Source organism: Hakea prostrata, chromosome 3, assembly GCF_041222555.1.
Source record: "Hakea prostrata isolate BN-2017 chromosome 3, UWA_Hpros_2, whole genome shotgun sequence".
NCBI lineage: Eukaryota > Viridiplantae > Streptophyta > Magnoliopsida > Proteales > Proteaceae > Hakea > Hakea prostrata.
In genome coordinates, this window is record NC_142602.1 from 41,419,813 (window position 1) to 41,432,435 (window position 12,623).

Genomic DNA, 12,623 nt, shown 5'->3' on the forward strand with positions numbered 1-12,623 from the left:
CACAAAATCTTCTTAACAATGTTTGTAGAGTATGGTGATGATATAGTGCTATAACGTACCTAAAAGCCATTGTGTATCGCCGAAAATCTGCAACTTTGCAACTAAAAAAATCTGGTTTCAGAGGGTTCACAACAACCAGATTTTAGGTGATTCTCTTGTGGTATTTCCAACAAAAGCCAAACAAAAAGGAAAAATGAAACAAAAGATTCAATATTTTTGGCAAGGACCATTTCAGATGTAGGAAATCAAGAGGGTCTTTCTTTTCTTTTTTTTTTTTTTTTTTTTTTTTTTTTTGGGGGGGGGGATTGTGTAGAGGAAGGTCACTGCTACTACTCGAGGGTTGTCGTTTCTGGGTATGTTCAGTGACTGAGGGCTGAAGGTATTGAGGGGCTGGAATCCACCACTCTCTGTCGCTACTTTCGATTTATCTTCCTCCATTGTGAACGATGATGAAGCTCTAACATTTCTTCTAAAGTTCTAGTTAGGAGTCGCTTGTAAATTTCAAAAAAGAAAACCTATATTGGAAACCAAGCAAGAAAACACTACAAAGTACCAACTCATAGAGTCACAGGAAGCAGGAAAGTAATTTTTGTATTCGCTTGTTTGAACTTCAAACACTTGCTGTCTACTATCAATCTTTGACTTCGGACTGCCACCTTCCACCTTCGGCTTCCTATTTGAGAGGGTAAATCAGCTCCGAATTATTATTGTAAATGTCGGCAAAATTTGCCGATTCGCCAAGGGGCGAATTAACGACTTTCATCGAAGCTTCGCATTTTGGCTCATCCTATTTCTCACATATTCTTCTCTAGAAATAACAAAACTAACATTTTCCTATGATTTTTGAGTAGAGGGATAGACACTTAGTGTGCAATTAGTCATTGAAGGACATCAATGGCGGTTGTAGAATAAAGTATCATATAGGTGGTAGGACAATCATTTCAAAAAAGGAAAAGAAAAAGACACAAAAAGGATTAACTTATGATACACTTGCATTGTGCCATAGACATTTTTTTATTTATAAATTCATTTTCTATTAATTAATATGATGTTTTTTTATTTTTTATTTTATATATGATGGGTTTTAATATATGTAATGTGGTCACTCATACATGTAACATGAAATTGATAATTATATAAATAGGGTAGGTGATCAGGTTCACAGAATCAGATTCTACACCAAAAGAAAAACAAAAGATATACAGAATAAACTGTTGGGAGAGAAAGGTGGCCCCAGGGCAGCCCGCCCAGACTTTTTATCCCCTCTGAGTTCCTTTTTAAAGTAAAAACTTCAGTCTCGTCATATATATTTATTGGTTTGTCTTTGTCATTCCTTCTATCTGGCCTTCGTCTTCTATTACCAAACAAAAAAAAAAAATCTGACCTTTCTCTTCTATGTTTTTGCTTTTTTTAGGGGTAAACTTCAAGTCTTCAACAATGCAACCAAGGAAATTTCCCAGAATTCACAATAAGGAAATTTCATCAAAAAGTTCTAGAGGCAATTAGAGGAACCTTGAACGTATGCTGATAGTGCCTCACCTCTGTTTTGAATCTCTCTCGACTTCAGAGTCTCTTTTAGGTTTCAAGCTTAATCCCTCTCCTACACATGTCTCGTCATAGTTTGAAGTTCATCAAAGGTCCACCTTTAGCTTCAATGGTATTTTTTTTATGGGTTTTAGAGATTATCATCAGTGGCGCTTGTTCAGCAGCTCCTCTTCTTTCCTATTGCCCAACTCAAGCCGACTACAAACTGAACAGCACATTTGAATATAATCTTAAGCTACTTCTGTTGCAACTTTCATCGAACACCTCTATTGCAGGAGGTTTCTACAACACTTCAGTGGGCAATGGCACGAATCAAGTCTACGGGCTTGCGCTGTGTAGAGGCGATGTCAGCCCAAATGTTTGTCAGAACTGTGTGGAGAATGCAAGTCAGGAAATCCTATCTTCGTGTCCCTTGAAGGAAGATGCGATTATCTGGTATGACTATTGCCAGTTGCGCTATTCGTATCAGAAATTCTTCTCTATTATGGTTTATGCTGGAAAGTATCCTCCCTGGAATAATGAACGGGCAAACGTTTCGAACCCATATAAATTCTCCCAGATCTTGAATAGTTTGCTGAATGATCTTATCGCCCAGGTTGCTTCTCTCACTTCTTTTCCTATGTTTGCCGAGAGAGATGCTAAGGCCGCTGGAGTCGGCAAAGTAGTTGGTATGGCTCAGTGTACTTGGGACATATCTCGTGATGACTGTGAAAATTGCCTTCGATATGCCATGAGAGACCTTGAAGGTTCTTGCTCTACACTTCAAGGAGGAATGATTCTTGATTCAAGTTGTGATTTAACGTTTCAAGTTTCAACTTCAAATGGTAAGTAATTCATATCTGATATGTTCATTTAACTTAAACCCTTTCTTGTGGGTTGGCCTGATTCATTTTCTTTTTTCCTTAATTAAAAGGAGGGGGTAGAAGTCTGAGTATAATTATCACTAGTGTAGCAGTTCCTGTAATAGTTCTTCTTGCCGGTTCCTACGCCTACTACCTATGGAGAAGGAAGGCAAGGCAAAGAGGTAAGTAATATTGCAGTTTTTGACACTATGGGAGAAAATCCTTCCAACATATCCATACTTAAAATTGATAACATGTTTGCAGATGAGAAGATGGAACAGATGAGTATGCCACAACAGAACCAGATCGATTCATCAGATTTGCCCTTGATGGATTTTGAAACTATAAAAGATGCCACATGCAACTTCTCAGATTCTAATAAGCTTGGACAGGGTGGGTTTGGAACTGTTTATAAGGTAATGAAAACTCATCTTCAATTTTGATAATAGGATTGGTTTGCTTTGGCTCCTCAAGCGTTGGATAATATGCTAACAAACAAGGGCAAATTGAACTCATAGGGTACACTACCAGATGGAAAGGAAATAGCAGTTAAAAGGCTTTCAATCAGATCATGGCAAGGTTTAGAGGAGTTCAAGAATGAAGTTATACTAATTGCAAAGCTTCAACACCGGAATCTTGTGAGACTCATTGCTTGTGGTTTACAAGGAGGGGAAAAGCTGCTCATATATGAGTTCATGCCTAACATCAGTCTTGATTCTTTCATCTTTGGTTTGGTTCTCTTTTCCCTTCATCTTTAACAAAATTTATATAGTAATTGTCTCAAACATCAGCCAGATAATCTTAAGCTTTATTTCCTACAAAAAATTTATACAGAACATGCTACTTTCGTTCTTCTATGATTAGATCCCACGAGGCACTCACAACTTGAATGGAGAACAAGATATAATATCATTGATGGAATTGCCCGTGGACTTGTCTATCTCCACGAGGATTCACGGCTCAAGATCATTCATAGAGATCTGAAACCTAGCAATGTTCTGTTGGATAAAGAGATGACTGCAAAGATCTCAGATTTTGGCATGGCAAGGATCTTCTGCGAAGAACAAAACACTGCTAATACTAAACGAGTAGTAGGAACCTAGTAAGTTCTATCCTGATTACTCTTAACCTTTCACTTAAAATTGGTAGTTTGATTCCAACAGAAAATTGGAGAAATTCATGTGAATAGCATGTTGATCACCTAATCAATAATTCAAGACAAATCAATTGATTTTCAATGCTGTGATCTCACTTTCAAATTTTCCATCTCAAACAGTGGGTATATGTCTCCAGAATATGCAATGGAGGGGATATTTTCTGTGAAGTCTGATGTTTTCAGCTTTGGTGTAATCGTACTTGAGATTATAAGTGGGAAGAGAAACAGCAGCTACCTTAAGGATCATGGTCAAACCCTCTTGGCATATGTAAGATTTTAGCTAATACGAAAGTTTATTTTTGTGAAAAGTAGAACCTTGGAGTTGAAAATCTGTAAGTCGGTGAGTGTCAATTATACAGGTTTGGAGACTATGGGATGAAGGCAAAGCCTTGGATTTTGTAGACCCATTGTTGATCAGCTCTTGCCCAAATCCAGAAGTATTAAAATGCATCCAGATTGGGCTTTTGTGTGTTCAACGAGATGCCACAGATAGACCCACCATGTCAGATGTCATCGTTATGCTAGAAAGTGATTCCCTAGATCTTCCCCAGCCTAAAGAACCTGCATTTGCTCTAGGAAGAGGAGTTCTTCAAACTGATCAGTCTTCCACCATTGTTTGTTCTGTAGACGCAGTTAAAATCTCTACTTTCACAGTTCGGTGATAGTAGGGGAGTTCCAGTTCTACTTGTCTAAGGGGTGGAGGCTTCCAATGTCTGATATCAGATTGTATTCTGAAATTTTGGTCGAATGGAATAATTTTGAAACTCATTTAGATGTAGCAGAGTAGAGGAAGGCCTATGAGGCTATGATTGAAGAGCGTGCATATACTGCATATTGTGTTTGCGATCTTTTGAATTTTATTTGAATTACTTCTTTCTCATTCCAAGTTATAGATCAGATGTTCTAGTCCAACTGTATATTAAGAAAGAAAGAACAGATGTAAGTTTGAACAGTTATAGATGTAATCTACAGTAGACTTGAGTCTTTCTTGCTATGAGCTTGTAGCCATATTATTCAAAAACAACAATTTGGATTTCTATGTTGTGAGACATGTTTTCTCTGTAAGGTTATTCCTGGCCATGATGGAGAATCCCCTGTTGGTATCCATGGGGAAAGCAACCCCACGAGCATGAGTCGCAACAAGCTCTAGAGCATCTCTTTGAAGGTGTAAATCGCTGATATTTGACACCTTATGCTTTCTTTCTAGTAACATAGACACCCTGGTCCAGAAGGCCTTGTCAATTATGTGCATGACAAATTGTCTAATGGATTCTATTGTAATGTTCATGTTTCTCGCATATTTTTTTTACTGGAAATAGCTCAAATCATGTATATGTAATTTAGTCTGTTTCTTGTATTTTCTTTTTCTTTTTCTTTTCATTTTTTAAGCGAACCGGTGCTTTGGCATGGTTTTGAGCCCATTTTGAGAAATACCAACCACCCCCACCCACCCCCACCCACCCCCCTTCCCACTAGGGCTGCAACTGGTTTGGGCTTAGTCGGGGTTTTGCAATCCCAAGCCCAGCCCTATATGTTTTAATTTGAGCCCATTCCCGCCCTGACCCTAGTTTAGGGCCAAAGATTATTGTCCCTGGCCCTAAGCCCTGCAGGGCCAACCCAAGCCCATTCCCGCCCTAATTGGGCTAGGTCGGGATGGGTTGGCCCTGATTGACCCTAATTGGCCCTGACCCTGATTAGCCCTGATTGGCTCCTGACCCTGATTAGCCCTGATTGACCCTGACCCTAATTAGCCCTGATTGGCCCTGATTAGCCCTAATTAGCCCTGATTGGCCTTGTCCTTGGTCCTAATTGGCCCTGACCCTGATTAGCCTTGTCCCTGGCCCTAATTGACCCTATCTTGGCCCAATCCTTAATTGATCCTATCCTTGGACTTAAAATATCAAATGTAAATTCATAAAAAAAATATAATAATAATAAAAATAAAAGTATCATAAGTAAACTAAAAATAAATTCATAGAAATATAAGATGATTCAAGCTCATACAAAATGATAAAATAATCAATAAGTTGATAATGTTGCTTTAAACATAAATAAATTCATACTCCATAATTCTATATTGATCTCTGAAAGTCTCTCATTGCTTTGACGATGGAAATTGAAAACCTCTCCAATTATTTTGGTGATGGAAATTGAAAACCCCTCCCATTGATATCCTTATTCAACAAAAAAAAAAATCATATTCAACACTTTGTTAACAAGTAAATCAACGATAATTTAGTATTGATATTTTTTCGTAGTTAAAGAAAATTATATTTTAATTACAAACATAGCTATCTATCCTTAATATTTTGTTTCCTTTTCTTCTGAAATATCACATTGGAGGCAAAAGAAAAATGTCAATATTCATGATGAGAAGTTGGGTCTAAATTTGTTAGATATTAATTCTCTATAAACTAACTTTTATTATTTATAATATATTATCTCGCCTTAGTCCCAAAAAAAAAATCAATGATTTTTTGTAACTAAAAATGACTTAGTTCAAAAAATAAAAATTATCTTAAAAATAATATAAAAAGTTAACTCATAGTCTAATATGATCAAAATGACTGAAGGTCAAAGTTGAGACTTATAGTTATATCAATGTTAATGTAAAGATTAGGGTAAAAATCTAATACATGATCAGGGTCAGGATCGGGTCAAAATCAGGCGGATGCTTACTACATTGGTAATGAATATATAATTTATTTTTATTAATTTTTTACAAAACATGATCATGTTTTTAAAATTTGACACGTGTCAAATATTCATCTATGTGGATTACAATTAATTAATCTCCATATGGGTGGAGGGTCCAGACTCAAATCAAGGCCAAAATCATGGGCCTAAATCAAGGCCAAGATTAAGGCCAGGATCAAGGCCAAGATCAGGGTCAAAATCAGGGCCAGAATCAGGGTCGAGATCAGGGTCAAAATCAAGGCCAAAATTAGGGCTAGAATCAGGGCCAAAATCAAGGACACCCCGGGATGGGCTAGGCGGGCCAAAGAGTAATTCCAAGCCCGCCCTTGGCCCTAGTTCAGGGCCAAAATATTTTAGCCCAAGCCCTATTCGGGCTCAGGGCTGGGTCAGGGCCGCCAGGGCCAAACTTGCACCCCTACTTCCCACCAGAAAGGGGAAAAAAACCCTTCTCTTGGCAAGGTAGAGAAACATCTTTCAAGTGGGCATTCTTGTCTTTTTCCACATTAAAACGTAACCTCCCATTTTGTAACCCTAGAAACTTAGAAGTTCCTTCGGTGTTTCATTTGCCTTAATCCCCCCTCTTATTCTTCTTTCAATTACATAATCATTTCTATGATTGTAGTACAAAAAAATAGTGAAAATGCATAGAAACAAGAAAAAAATTTTTTTGCCTAAAAACAAGGAAATATAACAAAAACATTACCATACAACCCCTCAAAGGTGGAACCTGTCCCTTTATGAAGTTACTATTACTACACATGAACATTCTCAATAAAACTCTGTTTTACCAAAATAAAAACTTAAAAGAGTTTTTTCTCATGCTTAAAAGTCGGGCCAAAATTCTTGACTACCACTTAAGTGGTAAAAATTGCATGTTGCTCATAGTTGCCCTTTTAAAAATTTATAAGTTACCCATAGTTACTTTTTTATTAATTTAAAATTGAAATGACCATTTTGCCCATGGGGTGTTAAAAAAATATAATTTTTTTATTTTATCAAAACTCACTCAATTTTTTTTCAAATTTACGACAAACTCCCAAGGTCCAAAATGAGGATACGTATTCATTTTCAAACTATCTCACCTAATTTTTTGATTATGATGTAATCAAACCTGCCTTGCAGATAGATCATTACTTCGATTTTCCTTTCAATTTGAAAATGAATTACTGTCTCTTATTGTTTTTGTTGCTGCAAAATCCTGTTCGGCAGCGTAAGCGAACAACTTGCAAAAAATGTGTTCAATTGGGTTGGTCGAGGAACATGTCTGATGATCAAGCTAGTTTTATCACCCAGCTTTAGAAAAAGAAAACAACTTGTAGAGCATTCAATGCTAGAGAGAGTAACCCTAGAGTGTGTACCTGATAATAATAAAGGTGCGGGTATTTAAGCTTAGAACCATGGAAAGAAATTTCGGCGAAATTCGCCAGTTTCGCCCCCTGGCGAAACGAAACCAAGGGCGAAACCGATATTTACCAGATATCGCCGATTTCTCGGCGATATCTGGCGATATATCGCGATATTTCGGAAAATTTTATATTTTTTAATTTTTTTGTGTGTGAATTTTATACTATTTCTTGCACTTTTTAGGCGATTTCTCTCGCGATTCTATCACAATTTTACCAATTTTATCACAATGATTCAAAACTCAAAAGTTAATGTGCTAAATGTAATTAGGAGGAGAATCTACATAGAATAACATATAAATAGAAAAACTTTTTATAGCAAAATCTTGAAGATTAATGAGCAATTTTACCAACTATATTCTAGTGATCTAATCCTCAAAAGTCAACATGCCAAATATGGTTAGGGAAGAGTATATACATGAAATAATTTATGGAAACAATTTAAATTATGAAGAGATTTTGTAATAGAATCGTCTGTTAATCATTCCAACTATGTCCTAATGATTTAGGCCTTAGAAGGTAACACGTTAAATGTGACTAGGCTGGAGGTTTAAATGGAAATATTTATTAAGAAATAATTAAATTATCAAAGTCAACATGCCAAATGTGATTAGGGAAGAGTGTATACATGAAATAATTTATGGAAACAATTTAAATTATTCATGAATCTTATAAAAGAATCTTCAGAGTGATTTGATAATCGTTCCAATTATGTCCTAATGATGTAGGCCTCATAAGGTAACATATTAAATGTGACTAGGTAAGAGAATTTAAATGGAATAATTTTTAGGAAATAATTCAAATTTACCACATATTTGTATAAGATTAGGATAGGCATCAAATTTATCAAAATTATTGAGTAAAAAACACACAAAAATTAAGGGCGAAATTTTCTATATGGGGGCGAAATATCGCCGAGATATCGGTGATATTTCGCCAATTACCCAGCGGAACCGGGCGAAATTCCGGAACTTCGTTCCTCGCTTAGTAGGTTACCTTGGTTGTGAGGTAATGGAGTTCAAGTTAAACTCTATAATTGTTGTTAACTTCCTAGAGGAGAGGAGGAATCTTATCCATTAAGAGAGTATTACTTGGATTGTAGTTGTGGAGTCTGATCTGGACTTTTATAGTGATTCAAACTATCCGACTTGATCAGGATTCTTATCCCTATCTTTAAGGAGGTTGGATACGATTTATATTGTACACGTTGCTTAGTGCCTTTGTTTCATATGTTTATTCGTGGTCCGACCAAAGATTTGATCGGTCCAGTTCTTTTTTGTTCAACCTAGATTGGTCTATTATGAATCATCCCTAACATAAGCCCCCCAGTCAATTGGTCCTGTTAATCCATGTTCAGGCCAAGGGACTAAGTTTCTTCCGACCAAGATTCAATCTAGTCGAGCAAATTTTTGCTTGACATGTGCTCAATCAAATTTGAAGATAGCTTAGGTAGTGTATTAATTTGTGAAGTGACTGTTGGATGTGCCAAGTCCTGTAGCACATTTCTCGAAGTTTTTTCATTGTATGTGAATCCTTTGACTTAGCTTTTATTGTGAAATCCAACCCATACCCTAACCCGGAAACCCATTTGTTTGTAGGTCCGAAGACCCGAAGTGAAGGTAGAAGGCAATTGTGGGCCATCTCAATGGAAGACATGGTGTTTGACCCAAAATCCATGGAGATTGATGATGGAGTTCCCTACTTGGAAACCTTATCTGATTTAAAGAAGAAACTGCATCTTGATGTTGAAGAGCTTGGTTGATGGACTTGAGGCCTAGTTGGACATGTTTTGGAAAGTCCCTTAATGCTAGGAAGTCACTTGTTGAGTTGGGAGAAGCCCCATTGAAAATTTTGAGGTTTGGAGCTTGAATTCCCTATTTTTGGGCTTGCTGTCAGTGCTGGTTGATCACCTGGGTCGATCAGACTGAGCGATCCACAATGACAGGGGCTTATGTGTAAATTCCTGATTTTTAGGTTTTTGAAGCTCTACTTAATAGAACTTCATGGTAATCAGCCCCATATTGTTCCTAAGCCTCTAGAGAACATGGGAAGCCTCTCTCAAGCATTCACATTGGAGTTTTGGAAGATCCTCATCGAATCCTCAAAGTTTTTCGACGATTCTTCTTCTTTAAGGTTGGTATTCGCTACTACCCACACTTCATCTTCTATTTCTTTTGATTTCTTCTATTCTCTATGATTAGGAGGATGATCATATGTCATTCCCCTGATTGATCCTCCAATCCTTGCTGTTCTAGAGTGGCTCTCCATACACTCTATGACCTTGTGAATCTCCACATTATGATTTCGAAGGGAAATCAAGTGTGGTCTTCATGATTGACTATCCTTTCTATGTTTTTGATTTCTAAAGCATGCTAGAATCATTCACATGATTATTTATGTTTAAGATCTACTGTTCTTTTCTTTCTAGAGTGAATTCTCATTCTCTCTAGCCTCTCCATAGAATTCATGGATCAATTTCGGTAAAACCTAGTTTTTGATTAATTTAGAATTCTCCTCTAATGATCATTGTTGATGCCTAATCTATGCTAGATAGTGGCTCATTTTGGTATCAATTATCATTCTCAATTATGATAATTTTTCATTATTCTAAATTGTTTGGCATCTGTTATCATTTTTATTTTTATTTAAAAGAATAGAAAAACCTCCAAAATCCATAATAGACTTTTTGTCTATTATGGATTATCGTGAGAATTTCATTCTCTTCATTTATGTGCAAGCTTACTTAAAGTATTATAAGTAAGATGAGGGTAAGATAGTCAATACACATCCTTTTATAAAAACCATACTTTTTCCCTCTTTTTTCACTTGCTCACTATCATTTTTTAACAATTTTTTTATTTTGACACCAAACTTATTTTCCATTTCATAATTTACTTTTGACAAAATTCACCAAACCATTTTTCATTCTTGACCAATAATGAATTCTTGTACTTATTTCTTTTAAATAGACAGAATAGAGAATAAGAATTGATACCAAAAAGAGCCTTAGTCCACTATTCTAGTGTTTCGATTCCTGAAAGTTGAGTTTCAGATCAAAATTTAGGGTTTCTGTCCATACAGAACACTGGTGGTCGATCACCTGGGTCGATCAGACTGACAGACCCAGCTGAGCGACCCACAGTGTCAGTGACAACAAGTTTGGTCCGTTTCACTTCCAATATTCAAGGGTTTGTTTCTAATGCTTAACCTATGTTTGTTTAGGGTTTGTTTGCTAACTTTGGTCCTGTCCTCATTCTTTTCTTCGGAAATCTTCAAAGTTAAATAAGGTAAGGACTTTTGTTTCCTAATAACCTAAAACACATGTTTACTTGTATTTGATTCGGATTGCATGATCATACTACTGTTCTTATAATTTTCTTATAGTTATATTGCTGCTATAATTACTTTAACTTCAGTAGGACTTGCTCATGTAATTCAATTGTTATTTTGATCATGTAGGATTGGCTATTTCCCTATGTATTGATTTGCCAGTTGTGCTTATGAATGACTGATTTGGATGTGATTGCCTAACTATAATTCGGGAATAGGGAATGTCCTTTTGACATTTTTGTCTGTGGACACCAGAGGAGGTGGTATGGGACACTTTCCTATGGTGCTCCTTGACTCTTTCCCTATTATATCAGACCCGATTCGGCAGAGAACTGAGACCGAGTAACCCATGGTAGCAATGGGGATTTGTGGGAGCTCAAGATTGGTAACCAACCCGTGAGAGGACATGAATCACATTATGGGGGCCATTTGTCACATCCACCCAGCCGGTACCCTATTTGGCATACTCAAGTGTGTGATCTACAGCCCCAAAGATCAGTATCAAGGAAATCAACCTCCCACATTGACAATAATATAATCGAGAACAAGATTAAATCAAAGTTAACTATATTAATCAAGAGATCAAGATAAAATTCAATAGAACAATACAATCAGAGTGCGGAAAATGATACCAATAGAATAAATCAAATGTAGAGTATAGCAAAAAATTACTCTATAGCAGTAGCGGAAAAGTAGATCAAAAGTAAAAGAAAGATTACAATTGGTTCCCAAAATGAAAGGGAAAAGAAAAGAAGGAAACAAAACTAAAATAAGGTCTCATCAAATCTATGAAATATCCAAAGGAGAAAGAGATGATGTCCCAATGCTGGCACACAAGTGCTAGAGTCTGATTAATCTTGATATGCTCCAGTCTTGTACTAGTAGTTTTCACCGTCTTAGTCACTGTAGACAATACCTTGAGTACCGTTTGTGTGAAACCTAGCCCTATCCTAACCCTGACCCGGATCCTTTGATGTTTGTAGGTCCAAAGACTCGGAGTGGTGGAAGAAGAGACTTGTGGGCCCTCGTAGTTGAAGACTTGGTGTATGATTCAAATCCCATGGACATTGACAATGATGCCCTTTACTTGGATGCATTGTTAGTGTTCAGTGAAAAACTACACCTAGAAGAGAGGAAGCTTAGTTGAAGTGCTTGATGCACTTCCAGTCTTGTTTCGAATGTATTTCTCTACTCTAGACTTGTTTATTGACTTGTAGGAGAAAATCCAACTCAATTCAGATCAATCTAGCCTTTCATTTCCCTGGATCAAGCATGCTGTCCATGCTTGGTCGAATGGGCTAGTAGACCAAGCCAGTTGACCAAAGGTTGCCCAAATCTGAGAAAAAGATGCTTTATGGATATTCCCTTCTCTACTTAAGTGCTTCTCGTGTTTTGAACCCTATTTCACATTCCTAACTTTATGAGAACGTGGGGAGAGCTCCCAAAGACCTCCTTGGTAGTGGTGAATATTATTCCCTTTCAATCATTCCCAATCATTGCTTCTTGTCTCCATTAACACCTACCGGGTGTCGTGAGGAGTCATGAGAGCATTCCGCCCCAACAATATGTGGATGACCATAGGGTTATGGAATGGAGTCCAATAACAGTAGCCAGTCCATGAGGGTTCTCATTCCTAGGTTGCGAAGGATA

General features: G+C 36.9%; 1 protein-coding gene across 2 annotated transcripts; it reads left to right on the top strand.

Moving 5' to 3' along the window:
* The first annotated feature begins 1,319 nt into the window (after nt 1–1,319).
* Nucleotides 1,320–4,986, top strand: LOC149022242 (cysteine-rich receptor-like protein kinase 8). Of its 2 annotated transcripts, XM_089150421.1 has the most exons (7): nt 1,320–2,369; nt 2,459–2,569; nt 2,652–2,803; nt 2,906–3,116; nt 3,252–3,489; nt 3,664–3,811; nt 3,903–4,986. In XM_089150421.1, the coding sequence occupies exons 1-7, from the start codon at nt 1,607–1,609 to the stop codon at nt 4,203–4,205; spliced, it is 1,926 nt and encodes a 641-aa protein (XP_089006547.1). In that variant the 5' UTR covers nt 1,320–1,606; the 3' UTR covers nt 4,206–4,986. The 2 variants fall into 2 exon arrangements, with proteins under 2 accessions (XP_089006547.1, XP_089006548.1); XM_089150422.1 differs by lacking the exon at nt 2,459–2,569.
* Nucleotides 4,987–12,623: the final 7,637 nt, after the last annotated feature.